Source organism: Mirounga leonina, unplaced genomic scaffold (assembly GCF_011800145.1).
Source record: "Mirounga leonina isolate KUSES-001 unplaced genomic scaffold, KU_Mleo_1.0 Mir_101664, whole genome shotgun sequence".
NCBI lineage: Eukaryota > Metazoa > Chordata > Mammalia > Carnivora > Phocidae > Mirounga > Mirounga leonina.
This window is the reverse complement of record NW_023270175.1, coordinates 15136342-15156240: the sequence shown is the minus strand read 5'-3', so window position 1 is coordinate 15156240 and position 19899 is coordinate 15136342. Positions and strand designations below refer to the sequence as shown.

The 19899-nt window shown below is 35.4% G+C and overlaps 1 protein-coding gene across 1 annotated transcript in view; it reads left to right on the top strand.

Moving 5' to 3' along the window:
- Window positions 1–19899, top strand: part of TENM1 (teneurin transmembrane protein 1) — a 785358-nt gene that overhangs the window by 596092 nt on the left and 169367 nt on the right. The window contains exons 14-16 of the mRNA XM_035008354.1: window positions 14625–14810; window positions 16407–16430; window positions 18396–18542. Of these exons, the coding sequence (XP_034864245.1) occupies window positions 14625–14810; window positions 16407–16430; window positions 18396–18542 (357 nt within the window). The remainder of the gene's footprint in view (window positions 1–14624; window positions 14811–16406; window positions 16431–18395; window positions 18543–19899) is intronic.

Genomic DNA, 19899 nt, shown 5'->3' with positions numbered 1-19899 from the left:
CAACAGTGCAAGAGGGTTTCCCTTTCTCCACATCTTCGCCAACACCTGTTGTTTCTTGTGTTGTTGATTTTAGCCATTCTGACAATTGTGAGGTGATATTTTATTTTTAGGTTGCAAGAGTGCAACAGATTTCTGTACAGTGGTTTTCTATCCTGGAACTTTGCTGAAATCGTGTATCAGTTTTAACAATTTTTTGGTAGAGTCTTTTGGGTTTTCTTATGTAGAGTATCATGTCATCTGCAAATAGTGAAAGTTTTACTTCTTCCTTGCCAATTTGGGTGCCTTTTATTTCTTTTTGTTGTCTGCTGTGGCTAGGACTTCCAGTACTTTGTTAAGTAAGTTAGAGTGGTTAGAGTGGACATCCCTGTCTTGTTCCTGACCTTAGGGGAAAAGCTCTCAGTTTTTCCCCACTGAGGACAATGTTAGCTCTGGGTTTTTCATATATGGTCTCTACTATGTTGAGGTATGTTTCCTCGAAACCTACTTTCTTGTGGATTTTTATCATGAATGGGTGTTGTACTTTATCAAATGCTTTTTCTGCATCTATTGAAATGATCATATGGTTCTTATCCTTTCTCTTATTGATGTGCTGTATCACATTGTTTGATTTGTGAATATTGAACCACCCTTGCAACCCAGGAATAAATCTCACTTGATCAAGGTGAATGATTTTTTTAATGTATTGTTGAATTTGGTTTGCTAATATCTTGTTGAGGATTTTGCATCTATGTTTATCATGGATATTGGCCTATAGGTCTCTTTTTTTGTGATGTCTTTATCTGGTTTTGGTATCAGGGTAATGCTGGCCTCATAGAATGTATTTGGAAGTTTTCCTTCCTTTTCTATTTTTTGAAATAGTTTGAGAAGCGTAAGTGTTAACTCTTCTTTAAATGTTTGGTAGAATTCACCTGTGAAGCCATCTGGCCCTGGATTTTTGTTTGTTGGGAGTTTTTTGATTACTGATACAATTTCTTTGCTGGTTATCAGTCTGTTCAAATTCTCTATTTCTTCTTGATTCAGTTTTTGTAGTTCATATATTTCTAGGAATTTATCCATTTCTTCTAGGTTGTCCAATTAGTTGGCATACAATTTTTCATAATATTCTCTTTAATTGTACTTCTGTGATACTAGTTGTTATTTCCCCTTTCTCGTTTGTGATTTTATTTATGTGAGTCCTTTCTCTTTTTTTCTTGATAAGTCTGGCTAGGGTTTATCAATTTTATTAGTTTATTCAAAGAACCAGTTCCTGGTTTCATAGATCTGTTCTACTGGTTTTTGTTTTTTGGGTTTTTTTTAGTTTCTATATCATTTATTTCTGCTCTAATTTTTATTTATCTCCTTCCTTCTGCTGGTTTTAGCTTTTGTTTATTGTTCTTTTTCTAACTTCTTTAGGTGTAAGGTTAGGTTGTGTATTTGAGATTTTTCTTGCTTTTTGAGGTAGGCTATTTTGCTATAAACTTCCCTTTTAGAATCATTTTTGCTGCTTCCCAAAGGTTTTGGACTGTTATGTGTTCAATTTCATTAGTTTCCATGTACTTTTTTATTTCTTCTTTTATTTCCTGGTTGACCCATTCATTGTTTAGTAGCATGTTATTTAACCTCCATGTATTTGTGGTCTTTCCAGGTTTTCTTTTTTTTTTTTTTTTTTTTTTTTTTTTTTGTGGCTCACTTCTAGTTTCATAGCATTGTAATCAGAAAAGATGCATGGTATATGACTTCAATCTTCTTGAATTTGTTGAGGCTGGTTTTGTGGGCTAATATGTGATCTATTCTGGAGACTGTTCCATGTGCACTTGAAAAGAATGTGTATTCTGCTGTTTGGGGATGGAATGTTCAGAATATATTTATTAAGTCCATCTGTGCCTATCATTCAAAGCCATTGTTTCCTTGTTGATTTTCTGCTTAGATGGTTTGTCCATTAATATAGGTGGGTTGTTTAAAGTCCCCTACTATTATTGTATTATTATCGATTAGTTCCTTTATGTTCATTACTAACTGTTTTATGGATTTGGGTGCTCCCATCTTGGGTGCACATATATTTACAACTGTTGTATCTTCTTTTTGGATTATCCCCTTTATTATTATATAATGTCCTTCTTTGACTCTTGTTACAGTCTTTGTTTTAAAGTCTATTTTGTCTGATATAAATATTGCTACTCTCACTTTCTTTTGACATCCATTTGCATGATAAATGTTTCTCCATCTCCACACTTTTAATCTGCAGGTGTCTTTATGTCTAAAATGAGTCTCTTCTAGGCAGCATATAGATGGGTCTTTTTTTATCCATTCTATCATCCTGTGTATTTTGATTGGAGGGTTTAGTCCATTTACATTCAAAGTAATTTTTTTAAGATTTTTATTTATTTATTTGAGATTGAGTGAGAGAGAGAGAGAGAGAGAACACAAGCCAGGGGGAGAGGCAGAGGAAGAGGGAGAAGCAGACCCCCTGCTGGGTAGGAAGCCCAATGCGGGGCTCTATCCCAGGACCCTGGGATCATGACCTGAGCCAAAGTCAGATGCTTAACCAACTGAGACATCCAGGTGCCCCTCAAAGTGATTATTGATAGATATGTATTTACTGGCATTTTATTACTTGTTTTGTGGTTGTTTCTGAAGATTTTCTCTGATCCTTTCTTGTCTTTCTCTCTTTCATGTTTTGCTGGTTTTCTTTAGTGATGTATTTGGATTTATTTCTCTTTCTTCTTTGTATGTTTATTAGTGGTTTCTGATATTTGGTTACCATTAGATTTGTATACAACCTCTTCTGCATATAGCAGTCTGTATTAAGTTGATGGTCATTTAAGTTTGAACCCAGTCTTTTCTCCTCTCCTCCCCATGTTTTAGGTATATGTTATATTTTATATCCTTTTTGTGAGTTCCTTGACTGATTTTTTACAGAAATATTCATTTTTATTCATTTTGTGTTGTCTACCTTTATACTATCACTTTTGGTCTCTTCTTTCCACTCAAAGAGTCCCCTTTAATATTTCTTGCAGAGCTGATTTACTGTTTATGAATTCCTTTAGTTTTTGTTTGTCTGGGAAACTCTTTATCTCTCCTTCTATTCTGAATGATTGCTGTATAGAATATTCTTGGCTCTGGATTTTTCGCATTCAGGACATTGACTATATGATGCCACTTTCTTCTGGCTTGCTGAGTTTCTGTTGAGAAATCTCCTGCTAGCCTTATGGGTTTTCCCTTGTAAGTTACTGACTTCTTTTTGTCTTGGTGCTTTTAAGATTTTTTCTTTATCACTATATTTGCAAATTTAATTATAATATGTCTTGGTGTGGGTCTGCTTTTGTTGATTTTGATGGGAGTTTTCTGTGCTTCCTGGATCTGGATATCTGGTTCCTTCCCCAGATTAGGGAAGTTTTCAGCTATTATTTCTTCAAATAAATTTCCTGCCCTCTCTTCTCTCTTCTTCTTCTAGGACTCCTATAATAAGAATGCTGTTACGTTTTGATGGAGTCACTGAGTTCCCTAAGTCTATTCTCATTTTATGTAATTATTTTTCTCTCTTTTGTTCAGCTTGATTACCTTCCATTACTCTGTCTTCTAGGTCACTAATTCATTCCTCTGTTTCTTCCATCCTGCTGCATTCCATCAGGTGTGTTTCTCAATTCATTTATTGAGCCTGTTATCTCTACTGTGTGTTAAGGGTCGCACTCGTGTCTTCGTCCTTTCACAAATCCAGTGAGTATCCTTATGATCATTGCTTTAAATTCTCTATCAGGCGTGTTACATATATCTGTTTCACTACATCTCTGGCTGTGGCCTTGTCCTGCTCTTTCATTTGGGATAAATTTCTCTGTCTTCTCATTTTATTTGACTCTATGTCTGTTTCTGTGTGTTAAGAAAGTCAGCTATGTTTTCTGCTCTTGAAAGTAGTGACTTTATGAAGAGGGGTCCTGGAGTGCCCTGCAGTGCAGCATCCCCTCTTCACCAGAATGTGATACTTCAGGAGAGTATCCTATGTGTATTGTTTAGGCCCTGTTGTTGTGCCCAGGGCACTTTTCCTTTCAGTGCACTCATCTGCCCTGACTCTCTGGCTGTTGTGGGCTGTGCTTACTCTCTATGGTGCTACTGGGACCCAGGCAAGCCAGCTCTGAGTGGGGATGCCCACTGGGGAGCTTGGGAGCAGGTTGGTGGTGTTAGCAAAATTTGCATTGGGCCACTAGTACTATGCCAGATCCCCTAAAATGCTGCAGGGCTAGGGGCTGTGTGCCAGGGTGGCAAAGGGCACAGTGCAATGGCTGGGCATGACGTGAGGCAGCAGCTGTGCACCTGGCATGTGATCATGGTGTACATGGGTACCTGGGCATGTATGGCTGGGCACTGCCCTGCAGCTGCACTGGGTGCTCACTCAGCTCTAATGAAATTTGCCCTGAGCCAACGCTACCAGTGTCTGTGCTGCCCCACCTCCCAGAGGTGACCCTGTTTATGCTAGGGTATGGGAAATGGCAGGAAATGGTAGGAAAATGGCACCTGCCAACTCCCTCATTTTCAGTGAAGTCCCCCAACACTCTCTGAAATCAGATTGAATAGATCTGTCTCCCATTTGCCTCTGACATTGTGTAAACTGCCATTTTTATGTTGCCTCTCTGCACAGCCTGCTGTCTCTTTAAGGGCAGTGACCCAGCTATCACTCGCCCTCATGGCTCACCCAGTGCTGAGTCTGCTCACTTAAAGTTCCAGGCTCCCAAGTCCCACTGGTTATACAAACTCAGGTTTTCTAAGCCAAATGTTGAGGAGATTAGTCTTCCCCATGTGAAATCCCTGGTGTGAGGGCCTGTTTCTCTGCCCTTTCCTCCCCATGCAGCTCCATCCCTCCTGTGGGCAGCCTCCCTCCACCTTTCTGACCTTCCTAAACTTTCAGATGCAACTTCTTCTCTATATTTAGTTATGGTCTTTGTTCTGCCAGTCTTTGAATCACTTTCTGGCTTATTGACTTGGATGTGGATGATATCTAGTTGTAAACAGGGTGAGTTCAGGGTCCTCATACTCTGCCGTCTTCCCAAGCTCCTAAAAATGTTCTAAAAATCTTACATAAAAGAATGTTGAACTTTTTTTGCTAGATTTGTTATTGTGAGATTTTTTAAGTGCATATTCTAATTTGGCTTCCATATATAGACATGATGTTGATCTTTTTTTCTGTTGATCTTGTATCCAACAACTTTGCTGTCCTCTTCTATTTCTCACAGTTTACCTATACATTCCATTTTTGTCTCTTCCTTTTCAGGTATTACACATTATATATTTTTGGTTGCCTTATCATGCTAGCCAACATCTCTAGTACAACATTGAATTAGAAGCATTAATTGTAGTACTTCTGAATTTAAGAGGACTATCTCTATTATTTTATTACTAGGTGTGATGATTACTTTAGGATTTTGGTAAATCATTTTATAATATCCAGTAAGTCCCCTTCTAGTCCTGTTTTGCTGAAAGATTCTATCATGAGTAGGAACTGAATTTTATATAATGTTCTTTCTGTATTTAAGATAATTTTTCTTTAATCCATTATGAAATGAACTTAAAGTGAATTGGATTAATTCAATGATGAATTAACTACATTTTCAAAAGTTAAACCATCGTAGCGTTCGTGCCTACTTGGTTGAATTTCCTTTTTTAAAAAGATTGTATTTATTTATTTGAGAGAGAGAAAGAGAGAGTGTGTGCACAAGGTGGGGGAGGGGCAGTGGGAGAGGGAAAAGCAGACTCCCAGCTGATGAGAGCAGACTCCCAAGACCCTGAGATCATGACCTGAGCCAAGGTCAGATGCTTAACCAACTGAGCCACCCAAGCTCCCCAGTTATAATTTCTGTATTTGTGTATATGTATGTGCATGTGTGCTGGTTTGCTTTCCAGATCTTTTATTGGAGATTTTTGCAGCCATATTTATAAGTGAGATTGGCCTATAGAAAAGTCCCTTTTTTTCTTACCCTATTTTGGAACTAGATTATAGGAGTCTCACAAAATCATTCAGGAAGATTTCTCTCTTTTCCTCTTGTCTGGTATAGCTTAAAGTAGAAATTATCTGTTCCTTGGAAGTTTAGCAAAATACACATACAAAACCATGTGGGCCATTTTCAGTGTCCTTAATGTGTATTCAGGCTTTGTATTTCTTCTCAAGTCCATTTTGTTTCCTTGAAAAATGTGTACTTCTTCTAAGGTTTCAAACTTACTGGCATAAAGTTGTTCATAGCACTCTCGTTTTATATTTTAATCTTTGATGTTTATTTGTATCATTTCTTTTCTTATTTTTCTTGCTCTCTCTTGCCAGAGGGTTCTCTATTTTATTATTCATGTCAAAGGCACAGATTTTGGTTTTGTTGATCTTCTCTATTCCTTCTTTGTTTCTGGTTTCATTAACTTCTGCTCTTACCTTTTTGTTTGTTTGTTTCCTTCTACTTATATGCAGTCCTTTTTCTAACTTTATGAGTTGGATACTTTGTTCATTAATTTTCAGTTGTTCTTTTCTATTAAATGTATGTAAGGCTGTAAATTTCCTTTAAGTAACTGTCTAAGCTGTATCACACAAGTTTTTATAAATAGTATTTTCATTGTTATTCAGTTCCTGATTTCCAATATAATTTTTATGTAATCCATGAATTATTATGAAGTGTGTTTTTAAAGAACACTTTTCTGTGGTGGGTTTTTTGTTTTGTTTTGTTTTGTTTTGCTTATTGATTTCTAATTTTAGTGCATTTTGCTGAAACATTGTGATCTGCAGGATGTAAAATCTTTGCCATTTATTGAGCCTTGCCTTGGGAACTACTATTTGTCAGTTTTAGTAGGTATTCTCTATGTGCTTGAAAAGTATATGTATCATAGAGTCCATATATGTCCAGTATATTAAAGTTGTTAACTGTACTATTCAAATTTTCTACTTCCTCACTAATTTTTTATCTTCTTATTACTGATTGTGAAATTTTCAACTTGTCTTATTATCAGTCTATCAGCTTTTGCTTTATCTATCTGGAAGCTATATTTTTTAATCAGTCTGGATTTTTACATCTCCCTGACGAATTACTCCTTTTACCATTACATAATGACTCTCTTTATCCATAATGCTTTACCTTGAAATCTATTTTGTCTGATAATGTTATAGCTACACCAAACTTCTCTTGGATGGTACTTTTCTAGAATGCTTTTTCCTTTTATTACCGAATTTTATTAGTATATTTCAGCACATCTCTTATTAACATAAAGAACATAACTAGATTTTCTTTTCCACTGAGTTCCAGAGTCTCTCTCTTTTAGATTTCAAGTTCAGTTTGTTTTTATTTACTGGGGTTACTGACATGTTTGGATTTACAGCCCAGAATCTTCTTTTGTGTCTCCTATTTATAATATTTATTTTTTCTTTGTCTTTCCCCCTTTTCTGCTTTTTCTTTGATTGAGTTATCTTCACTCTTTTTCAACCTTGCAAGTTGTAAATTTCTGTATATTTCTGTTCTTTTGATCATTACAACTGATTTCTTAACATTTTATTAAAATATAACACATATACAGAAAAGTACAAAAGTCGTAACTGTACAGCCTAGTCAATTATCTAAGTATAAAACGCCTGTTAACTGCCACCCAAGTCAAAAGGTAGGATACTATACCCAGAAGCCTCCTTGGTGGCCCTCCCCAATTATTACCTCCTCCTTCTTTCCTCCCCAATATAACTATCCTGACTTCTAATATCTGCCTGCTTTCCAAAAATTATATTAATGGAATTTTACAGTATGTATGATTTTGCATCTCATATCTTTCCCTCAACATTATTTTTGGAGGAATTCATCTATATTATGGCACATAGCTGTAGATCATCCATTTTCATTGTGACATACTATTTTTTTTTTTGCAAATTACCTACCACAATTATATCTTCTATTGTTGATGGATATTTAAAGCATTTCCATTTTTTGGCTAACACATATAATTCTATGAACACTTTTATACATATCTTTCAGTGAACATTTGCTTGCTTGCACTTCTGTTGAGTAAATACTAAGAATTGGAATCGCTGAACCACAAGGTATACATATATCAAACTTTAGTAGATAATGTCAAAGAGTTTTCCAAAGTGGTTGTACCAATTTATATAGTCACTTGTAGTATATGAGACTTTTTATTACTTCACATGGTCACCAACACTTATTACTGTCAGTCTTATAGATTTTAACCATTCTTGTGAGTGTGCAGTGGTATTTCATTGTTATGTTATTTTGTATCTACCTGATAAGTGATGATGCTAAGCATGTTTCCATATGGTTCTGTAGACTTGGATATCATCTTTTATAAAGTACCTCTTCAGATCTCTTGCCCATTTTTCTTTTTTTTTAAAGATTTTATTTATTTATTTATTTACCTGCAAGAGAGAGAGAGACAGACAGACAGAGAGAAAGAGACAGAGCGGAGGGAGGGGCAGAGGGAGAGGGAAAGTCAGAGAATCTCAAGCAGACTCCGTGCTGAGCACAGAGCCCAATATGGGGCTCAGTTATGACCCTTAGATCAGGACCTGAGCCAAAACCAAGAGTCAGATGCTTAATCAGCTGAGCCACCCAGGCATGCCAAGATCTCTTACCCATTCTTCTGTTGAATTGTGTGTCTTATTATTGATTTGAAGAAATTCTTTGTATATTCTGGATACAAGCTCTTTTTCATTTATATGTGCTGTGAATATATTCTACCACTTATAGCATGTTTTTTCTTTGTCTTTTGATTTGAAGACAATCTAATTATGATACAACCCAATTTATTATTTTTTGCCCTTATGGTTAGCATTTGTGTGTACTGTTTAAGAAATTTTTTTTACCCTAAGATCATGAAATTTTTTTCTTATGTTGTGTTCTAGAAGTTTTGATAGTTTATGTTTACTATATTGTATGTGGAATTAATTTTATATATGGGGTGATGGTTTCTCTTCTAGTGGATATTCCATTGCCCAGAACCACTTAAAACAGCAGCTATTTCACAGTCACCTGCAGTACCATCTTAACCATAAATCAAGTATCCTTATAAGTTTTAAGACTATTCACTCTCATTGGTCTATTTGCCATTGTGTCAATACCCACTGTCGAAATTAACATAACTTTACAGTAAGTCTTGCTGTTGGCTAGAGTACATCTTCTCACTTTATTCTGCTTCTTTCTTTAGCTGGTTAATATTTACACACATGTACAAACACACACACATACACAAACTGTCAAGATATTGATTGAGGTTGCATTTAATCTACAGAATAATTTGGGGGAAATTGACGTCTGTAATTTTGTTTTTCAGGTAATGAGTTTGGCATAGCGTTCCATTTATCCAAGTCTTCTCTAATTTTTCTCATAAAGCTTTATAGTTTTCATCATACATCTTGCAAATTTTTTTTAAGTTTATTACTAGGTGTATGATGTTTTGATGCTGTTATACATGGTTTAAATATTTCTCGTTGCTGATATAAAGAGAACTTTTTTATATATTAGCCTAATATCTAGAGAACTTGCTAAATTCACATATTCTAATGATTTATCTATATAGAGTCTTTTTATAGTGTGTATATGCACAATCATACTATCTTTGAATAATGATGGTTTTATTTATTCCTTTTCAATATAAATTTTTTTCTTTTTCTTATATTATTGCACTGGCTAGGACCTCTAAAATTATGGTGTATAGAAGTGATGATCATAGGCATCTTTTCTCAGTTCTCAAAAATAGAAAAACTATTTCAACATCTCACTATTAAATATGATGTTTGCTGTAGGGTTTTTTGTAGCTAATCTTTATCAGATTAATGTTCTTCTTAGTTTTAGTTTGCTATAAGCCTTTATCATGAATAGATGTTTAGTATTTTACTAAGTACTTATATATATCTATTTAGATGATCATATGATTTTTTTCTTTTATTCCATATATGTGATGAATTACATTGATTGATTTTCAGATAGAAACATAATCGTGTATTCCTAGAATAAGCACAAATTGGTCATTACATTATTTCATGTTATGTAATGCTAGATTTGTTGTTTATGTTTTGTTTAAGATTTTGCATTCATATTCATGAGTAAAATTGACCTGTACTTTTTCCTATAATATTCTTGTCAGGATTTTATATCAAGGTTATGCTGGCCTCATAACTCACACTGTGGTGTTTCCTCTTTTTCTATTCTTTGAAAAAGATTATTCAAGACTGGTGGTTTTTATTCCTTAAAAGTTTGGTATATTTACAAGTGAAGTCATCTGAGACTGTGATTTTCTTTGTGGGAATATTTTTCATTTGTGGATTTACGTTCTTTATAGAAACCATTCAGTTTCCTTTTGTGTGTATGTGTTCATTATTGTAAATTGTGTTTACTAGGAATTTGTCCATTTCATTGAAATTTTCAAATGTATTGACAAAAAGTTGTTTGTAATGTTCTTTTATGATGTTTTATGTCTGTACATTCAATAGCAATGTCATCTTTTTTGTTAGTGATATTAGTTATTTGGATATTCTGTATTTTCTTCTTCATCAGTTCCCATCAGAAGTTTATCAGTTTTATTGGGCTATGCAAATTGTCAAGCATTGGCTTTCTTGATTCTTTCTATTGTGTGTTTGTTCCTATTTAATTAATTTCAGCTTTTATAATTATTATTTTCTTTCTTCTACCCTTTTTGAGTTTACTTTGCTTTTCTTTTTTCTAATTTCTTGGAATGGATGCATGTGTCATTGTTTTTAGCTGGTTTTCCTTTATACCTTATAAGTTTTCCTATATACATGGATTTAGTTATACCAGTTTTGATATGTTCATTGTATTTTCATTCATTTAAAGTATTTTCTACTTTCCATGATGATTTGCTTTTTGTCCCATAGCTTTTTAGAGGTATATTTTGTAACTTCCAAACGTATATGGATTTTATAGTTACCTTTTGTTTTTCTTTGTATTTCAAGTTTAAGTCCACAGTAGGCAGACAACATGCTATAAATAATTTCAATACTTGAGATACATTGAGACTTGCTTTATAGCCCAGCATATGGTCAATATTTGTAAATGTTCCATGTGAACTTGAAAATTATGTGCATTTTGTATTATTTATTATAGTTCTCTATATGTGTCAATTAGATCAAATTTGATAATCATGTTACTCAAATATTTCACATGCTTTCTGATTTGTTGTCTGCTTGTTCTATCATCAGCTAATGAGAAAGGGGGGCATAAAGTCTCTGACTATGTTGTAAATTTGTCTTTTTCTCTTTTTTGTTCCTTCAATTTTGCTTCATATATTTGGCTTGATATTTTCTTTAGTATTAGAAATTTCTTAGCCATTATGTAGTCAAATATTTTTCTTTCGGCACCCGTGAGACTGACAAAAGCTCTACCCAGCTTCTGAGTCTTCCAGCTGGCTGTTAGAGGCAAAGCATCCATAAATGTCAAAAATCAACTCTCTGGGTTTTCTTTTTCTCCTAGAATGTGGCCCAGTAACTCTTTACTCTTTGTTGAACTCCAGTAATGTCCAACAGTTTTTAAATATATTTTGTCTAAATTTTCCAGTTTCCATCAGGACAGAATAGTAAAAATTACTGAGGTCACATTTACTAGAAACAATTCCACCTTTAAATTTTTATATGCATACTTGACATAATATCTTACTTAACTCCTGAATAGTACAAAGTTTTAGAAATATTTCATTCAGGACACTCTATTGCACATATTATTATTAGGTAGTATTTTATTTCAATATTGTTTTCTAACTCCCAAATTTATTACTATTAATGATATTATTATTATCGTTATAGTTAATGCTTCCTTGCCATCTCTCTGGGCTAGTGGATAGAGTTTATTAGTCCCCATCTCACTAAAACTGCATCCCTTCAAGGGTCCTTACTTTCTGCAGGAATTTCAGTCTAACTCCCCATCTTAATGGGCCAAAAATGTCATCCCTTTTTCCTCTGTGGACATAGATACCCAAGCCCCTAGTCATTACTGGGTATGATAACCACTCAGAGCTGCCAGAAGGTTGACTTATATGCTTACTTCTTTGGCTGTTAGCATCATCTTTGCTTCTGGCATTTGATAATTCTGTTTCTTGTGAGCCAAGACATGCAATTTTTAAAATTATTACATTATATTCAACAGTTCTAAGGTTTATATTGGGATGCTTTAAGGATAGGCTTATCTGCCATTTTGCTGATACTGTTCATCTAGTCCTGTTACTTTTCAGGAAATCACCAGAATGATGGATATATTTTTATGTGCCTAAATTTTATAGTTGTATAAAGCAATATACACAAAAATTTGCCTCTAATTGTTTCTGTTAGCTCTGACTTGATTGGCTTTGACCCGTTTAGCTCCCTGATCTTAGAAAGGCCCTTTCAGTTCAGCCTTGGGGAAGGCTATTAAGGGAGCATAATTATAACCTCAGATTCATGACAAGAACAGAAATTAGAAATCCAGATTATCAATTAGAGATTCAGAACCAAGATATAGAGAGTAGGTGCTATTTCAAGATCAACCTACTTGAACTACCATTTATTAGGCAAAGCCCCCTTTTTTTTGTATTTTCTTGGTTCTATACTTTTCTTACAATCTGTTGACCCCACACACAGTTTTACATTCACTCTTCCACCCATTCAGATCTGACTTTACAACTGCTACCTTATCAATACAGCTCTTGCTAAAGCCACCAACAATTTCTGTATTGATAAATTCAGTGGACACTTCTCTGCCCAAATCTCACTTAACCTCTCAGTAATGTTATACTGCTAGCTACTCTCTTCTTGAAAAAGGGTCTTCTTCTGGTGTTAGACCACAATCTCCTGGATTTCCTCCTATCACTCACTGCCTCTCCTTCCCAGTCTCCTTTTGATGGTTCCTCCTTTTTTAGTTTAGTTTAGTTTAGTTTTTTTTTTTTTAAGTAATCTCTACACTGAACGTGAGGCTCAAACTCAGGACCCTGAGATTAAGAGTCACATGCTCTTCTGACTGAGCCAGACAGGCACCCCAATGCTTCCTGTTTTTAATATCTTGTCTTTAAATAATGGGATACCTCAGGGCTTATTCCAAGCGTTGTCTATCCTATCTCCTTAGGGATATCATCTAGTCTCATGCCTTTAAATACCACCTATGTGCTAATGATTGCCAATTTCACATCTCCAGCCCTGGCCTGTTAAATTCATTTGGCTGCCTACACATTATCTCAAAGTTAATGTTTGATCTTCTGCCCTTATTCTTCCCTTAGCCTTTCCCATTTCATTAATGGCAGCAGTATCCACCCACTTGTTTAAGCCAAAACTCTCATTTTTCCCCTTCCTTCAATCCCCATATCCAGTCTTGAGGAACTCCTATTGGTTCTACCTCCAAAATATGTCTCAGATCTGTCCAGTGACCCTGTGAGATGTAAGTATTATTACTTCCATTGTGTAGTTACACAAGCAGAAATTAAGAGAGCATGTTAGTAATTTTCCTAAGGGTACACAGCTTTTATGCAGAGGAATCCTTATTTCATATCCACTATTCTTTCTATCATACCTTGACCCACAGAGAATACTTGTGAATGAATTAGTGAACAAATTGATTTAGATAGTAATAAAATCTATACCCATGGCTTTATCAGAAGAATAGTCTTACCAACTGAAAAATAACTCTGCTATCTGTACAGTAGAAACCTTTGTTACATAGAAAGAGCCTTGTTACAGGTAATATAGGGTAATACTGATATCATCACATGTTAATACTTCTAAATATATAAAACCAGTTTCAAAATTTGAGATTATGAAAGATAGATGACTTGGCTTCAGAACATTCTCTGTTTCTTTCAAGAGTATATGGCCAATTGTACCCAAAACCTATTGCATTATTCCTTTTGTGTTCTTTCTATAGGCTTTTATCCCCCATTTCCTCCTCCAGCAAGGGTATTCAGTCAAGAAAAAGGTTTGCCAAACTTTTACTTTAGCTTCTCTACTGTCATAACTTTATTAATATTTAGCATGTCTCAACAAAAGTCAAGGGGACAGGGGAGAGAACCTCGGCAGAGCCAGTATACAACTTGATTATATTGGCCAAATAATGAATGACATGTCAAGATAAGACTGTATTTTAATCAACCAGGATTCATTTTAAATGCTTAAATGCAGATATTGTTTGTATGTTCAGGGAAACCAGTTGATTACCATCATTGGCAGCTTTACCTTTTGCATATTATAAATTTTATTAGAAAGCTATCTTTCCAATTGTAGAACTTCTCTTCCTAAATGAAGTTAGAGCACCATTTTACTATGTGTGTGTGTTTTCCCCAGTGATTGCTTACAGCATCATACAATCCTTATAACATTATTTGTGATCTTAATGAACTTTTAGTGAAACTCACTTGACATTTGTTTAGCACTGACTTCATTTCTAAGCCTTGAATGCCATTATCATTTTATGGACTTTTCAAAATCAATTTGACTTAGGGTTTATTTTATACTTAGAGACTTAACTATCTTTTTTATAGAGTTCCTTGCAAATTCACTGAAATGCTAGAGGTCTTTGTGACATTTGGTTTATATATTTAAAATATAAAAATAGAGTGGGATTTTTGGTAATTCTAATGTCTTTTGGAAAGAATAGACTCTGGTTTTAATAAAATATGTAAATATATCTTCTTTGAATTTCCCACAGAGCTCTGTACCATGGAGTGTGGTAGCCATGGAGTCTGCTCAAGAGGAATTTGCCAGTGTGAAGAAGGCTGGGTAGGACCAACATGTGAAGAACGCTCCTGTCATTCTCACTGTGCCGAGCATGGCCAGTGCAAAGATGGAAAATGTGAGTGTAGCCCTGGATGGGAGGGCGACCACTGCACAATTGGTAAGTACCGCCATACTTTGAACAAAGTACATTGGATTAATTGAAGAAGGAAAAGCATATTAGTGATCTACCACCAGGCTTTTCATAGAATTTGAGGTTGGAGGAGAGAAAAGGGCGAAGGGTTAGCCGTAAGTTTGAAAGTTTGGTTAACTGGGAGTGTTCCTCTTTTGTTGATAGTATCTTACTTCTTTCTTGTGTCATTTCTTAGCTCATTACTTCAGTATTCCTTATATTTTCTGTTTTCTGGTGCATTGAGTTACCCAAATGAAAGATGATACATTGGAATAAAGTGTCATTAGTTAATAAGAGAAGTGTTTTTGTTGTGAACATAACATTCACTCCCCATTTTTCCTTTTGAAAAGTACAGGTTGTTTCACTTGAAAGCACTTAGAGACAATTTCATTAAACGGGACTACTTTAACAGAGGCCATTCGATATTATTAGGAGCTGTCTTTAATGTATATGAGGAAGGCACTCCTGACCTACCATCAATAGAACATCTGTGTTGAATTGTTTATCGGGTAGTATAGAGAGTTTGTAACTGAGGCATCTACCCTCTCCCAGCCCTTGTCACGACTTTCACTAACATTGAGGATGCTGCCTGGGAGAACCATCTGTGGGTGTGAGAAAGCCTATGTAATAAATCTATCATGCGGTCTTCACACTATAAAAAACAGTAATAATAACTAGAGTTTCAATTTTAAAATATTTTTATTCTACTGAAAAAAAAATCCGAGTCCTTGACACATACATGTATCTGCCACAAAGGCCTCCTTCATGTGTAGACAGACAAGTACGAATCTCATTGTTCAGCTAAGGAAAGCAGGTCACAGAGTGTTTCTGTGGCATTCCGTGAGCACACAGACATCCCATGCAGAGCAAAGGCAAGCATGGGCCTCTGGATACCCAATTCATTGTTTGTGGGCTTTTTTTTCCCCCCACCAGACTGTACCACCACTCTCATTTTTAGGTAAAAGTATTTTGTTATAACAGTCAGGACCTGCCAAAGTAATGTATACTATATATAACATATATAACATATAATCTTAATAAACTGCATTACTACTCTACTAAAGGTACGGTAAGTCTTGTTCTGTGACTGTGGAAAATATTTAAGATTCATTAAAAAGGTGGTGAGGGGTGAGACTTCGATGCAGCAGCTGTAATTACATTCCCGCAATACAGTAAGTTTATTGCCTTCACGTAAGAGGATTTAAATATTGTGATGATTACGGGAGGTAGTTACTCCAGAACTCCCTTCTAAAGATATTACTAGTAAGAAGTTCAAGCGAGTGCTCTTTCACGAAAAGTTATTACTGAAATGTAAAAATGCAGTTCTTATACTTTTAATGAAATATGACACTTTTTTAGGAAGCCTAATAGAGTTTCTTGCAGAAAAGCCATCAATATCTTTCCCACAGAAAATATTATTCCCAAACTACACAGGCCCTTGTACCAACTTGTGAGCTGCCGGCATTTTGGCAGCTCACAGTTTGCTGTTCTCCTCCCGAGCAACAGATGGTAGACCATTAGTACATGTTGGATAGCTGTGGTCTCCCAGAAATTCATTCAATCACTCTTTTCCCCCCCTTTTAGCTCACTACTTAGATGCTGTCCGAGGTAAGATTCTTCTCACTCGTTTTATAGCAGAAAAATATTGTAAATGGAAAATACGCATGTGGGAAAGGAAGGGTGGGTGGTGTGTGTGTGTGTGTGTGTGTGTGTGTTTCGGGTTTGTGTTTTTACTTCCGGCAGGCTTCCTTAAGTGTGATATTGTCAGGTTCACGATATAATAGTCTGACCAAAACATAATTTGTTTTTCCAGCATCAAAGAGTCATTTTTTTTTGCCATATTGTATAAAGGATTGACAAGCAGTTTTAAGAACTGTTTTTCTTTGTCTTTCTATGGAGTTTTGTGTGTGTGTGTGTGTGTGCATGTGTCTGTATGTATAACACAGGCAGGTAATTATTAAATGAACTAGGTTTGGACAGACAGCTGAACACTTTCTTTAACTTAACAATATGGCTCTAAGTCCATGTACAGTATCCTTTCAAGGGCAGAAGAATTCTCCCCTTATAAGTAACCCATCGTGCATCCCCCCAAGGATCTGCCTTTGATAGAGACAATAAGGGTTTTTCTGTCAGATATCCTGGTGCCTTTCTTTACCTCAGCCTCAGAAGGTTGACTATGTTCCAAGTTATCCCTGATTTCTCTGTATCCATTGTATATCTATGATAATGGAACTAGATGAATGGAGCTAGATAAATTCTTTCTTAAACATATATATATATATATGTATATATATATATTCATCCTGTACCACTTCTTGAGGAATATATATATATATTTACATATAATATATATAATGAGAGAGAGTCTTCATATTTTCTAACAGCCATCTGTCATTTTATTTTAAAGTTGTTTCTTTGCCTGGTCTGTTGATAGTTACTTAGAAAACCATTTGGAAGGAACATTGGATTATGTCTACAGATTTTTGAAAAATTATTTTGCTCTTTATACTTCTGGAATTTTCTTTCAAAGACAGCAAATGAAAAAAAAAATATTGATTGAATTCTCGCCAGTAAAATGCAGATCTGGTCTTGTGCTGCTACTGGGAAAATTCCAGAAGCTATATGCTATTATTGCCATCTCTGTTCATCTGTCCACTGAGCACTTGGCACATACACAGATGCCCTTTGAAATGGCCTAACTCTGAACTATTAGTAGAAAGAGTAGGGCATCCCAGAGAAATTAAAAGTCTAAATAGACACCATTGTTAGTGTTTGCGGTTTATCAATGGATAGAAGTCATTTAAGCACAACAATTTCCTCTTGACTCTATTTATCCAGTCATTCTCTAGAATTCTGAAAGTCTCAATTTGGCACACATTAATTCCATAAACATTTGCTGAGCACCTACTACAGGCCTAATATTATTATGCTAGCTTCTATACGAGATACCAGATAAATAAAAAATTTAATCCTTAGCCCTCGGATCAATGCTAATCTTAAAGAAAAAAGGCCAAATAAACGTAAAGCAATTGCAGCACATTTCTAAGGCATTTATATGGACAAATTTTTAATGGCATGGTCTGAACTGCCTACCAATATACTGAAGTCCTGAAGCAGTGATTCACAAGGGAAAAATCAGTACAAACTGGAAGTAGTTAGGGGAAGTTTCTTTTCATAGAAACTGCTGTCTTTTTCCAGCTTATTGGCCACAACTAGATACAATATCATCCATCCAGTTTTGATTGAGCTGAGAAGATTCGTTTTTTCAAAAAGAAACAAAAAAAACCATTTTTTTGTCCCCATCATAGTTTTCATCTTATCTACACTAGAGGTTGGGAATCGGGGCTAGCATTAATAATGCTTAATTGGCTCTCTAAGGAAAAGCACAGCCGAGTTAGGGATAACAAGTTTCCTGGGAAGGTCTTGTAAGCAAGCAACTTCCTTTTCCATTTATTTAACACCTCATCTGAGGGGAGCCCAAGCGATTAGATGCTTTCCTATAGGTAGATACGTCATTGTTGGCCAATCCCATTCTGATGTCTCCATGATTGTTATTCTCTGCTGTCTTTACAGATGGCTGCCCAGGGCTCTGCTTTGGAAATGGGAGATGTACCCTGGATCAAAATGGTTGGCACTGTGTGTGTCAGGTGGGTTGGAGTGGGACAGGCTGCAATGTTGTCATGGAAATGCTTTGTGGAGATAACTTGGACAATGATGGAGGTGAGTTATTTACAAAATGTCCATATGAGAAAGGAATAGCCCAGCACAGTGATGACCAATTTGGCCAAGAGTGAAAATTGGGAACCCTTCGTATAAGCAATATTGTTATATAAGGCCATACTACTTTTTAAATCATGGTTTATTGAATATTTACTACCATTAGACAATATTACAAACTCTGCATGCATTATTATATCTCATTTAATTCTCACAATGCCATGAGGTGTGGGCACTACTTTTCCTACTTCTAGATGGAAAAGCTAATGCTTGGAGTGGGGATAGTATGTGACTTTTCCAAGGTCACACAACTAGAAAGTCATAGCACCCTGGTTCCAGTTCAGGTCTATATGACATCAGAGTCTGTTTTCTTAACGACTACAGCCACTCCGCCTCCCGTATCTGTGGCATTTATTATACCATTTATTATATACATGTACCCCTCTTCAAACTGTCAGATGCCTACACTATACACACTGTGAAATCATTTTCTTCATTCTTAGTTATTTAAAGCAACCTCTTGTGTCTCTACCTTTTAGTAATGCTTTGTATCTTTCAAAGGACACAGCATTAAGACAATTCACAGTAGGATTTTTATATTTAATTCAAGAGTTGCCCATGATGTTTTCAAAAGCCATATTGGCTCCAAGGCCTCAGGGTAACCTAACCACTCCTTTTTTAGTCAAACAAACCAAAGTGTCTAATATATTGTTCAATCAGGCCTCAAAACAGCCCAGATCACCTCTGAATGAACCTAAAACAACAAATCCTCACTTTCTTCTTTCTTTCGACTCAAGGAAACATGAAGTTAATACAAAAGTTTTCTTTCTAATCTTGTATATCAGCTTAAGATGAAGTAGGTCATTAAATTTGATTCCTCTGGCTTCTATATCTGCTTAGACAATTATACACTTTGTCATTTGAATCCAAACATGAGACTTAAATCAATAAGGTAGCAATGCTGATTTGAGGATTGCTGGATGTAAGAGTTGCCCCCTTTACTAGTTCTGGCCAGCAGTTTACCTCAAAAGTGACAAGACTTTATGAACTTTAAGTGGAAGCAACTTTGTGATTCGGTGCACAGGGCTTTGAAGTTAAACTTTGTGGCTGCTGCGTACTTATTGGCTGCTGTATGATTTGGGAAAAGTTTCTTGATATCTCTGTGCTTCAATTTCCTTATTTCTGAAATGGGACTGATAATAATATTAACTCTCTCATAGGGTTATTGTAAATATTTATTGTAAAAAAAAAATAGAGAAATGAGACAGTTCATGTGAACTCCTTAAAAGATGATAAACTGTCCCCCTCTTCCCCTTCACACACATAGAACACATATACATACATTAGACTTAGGATAACA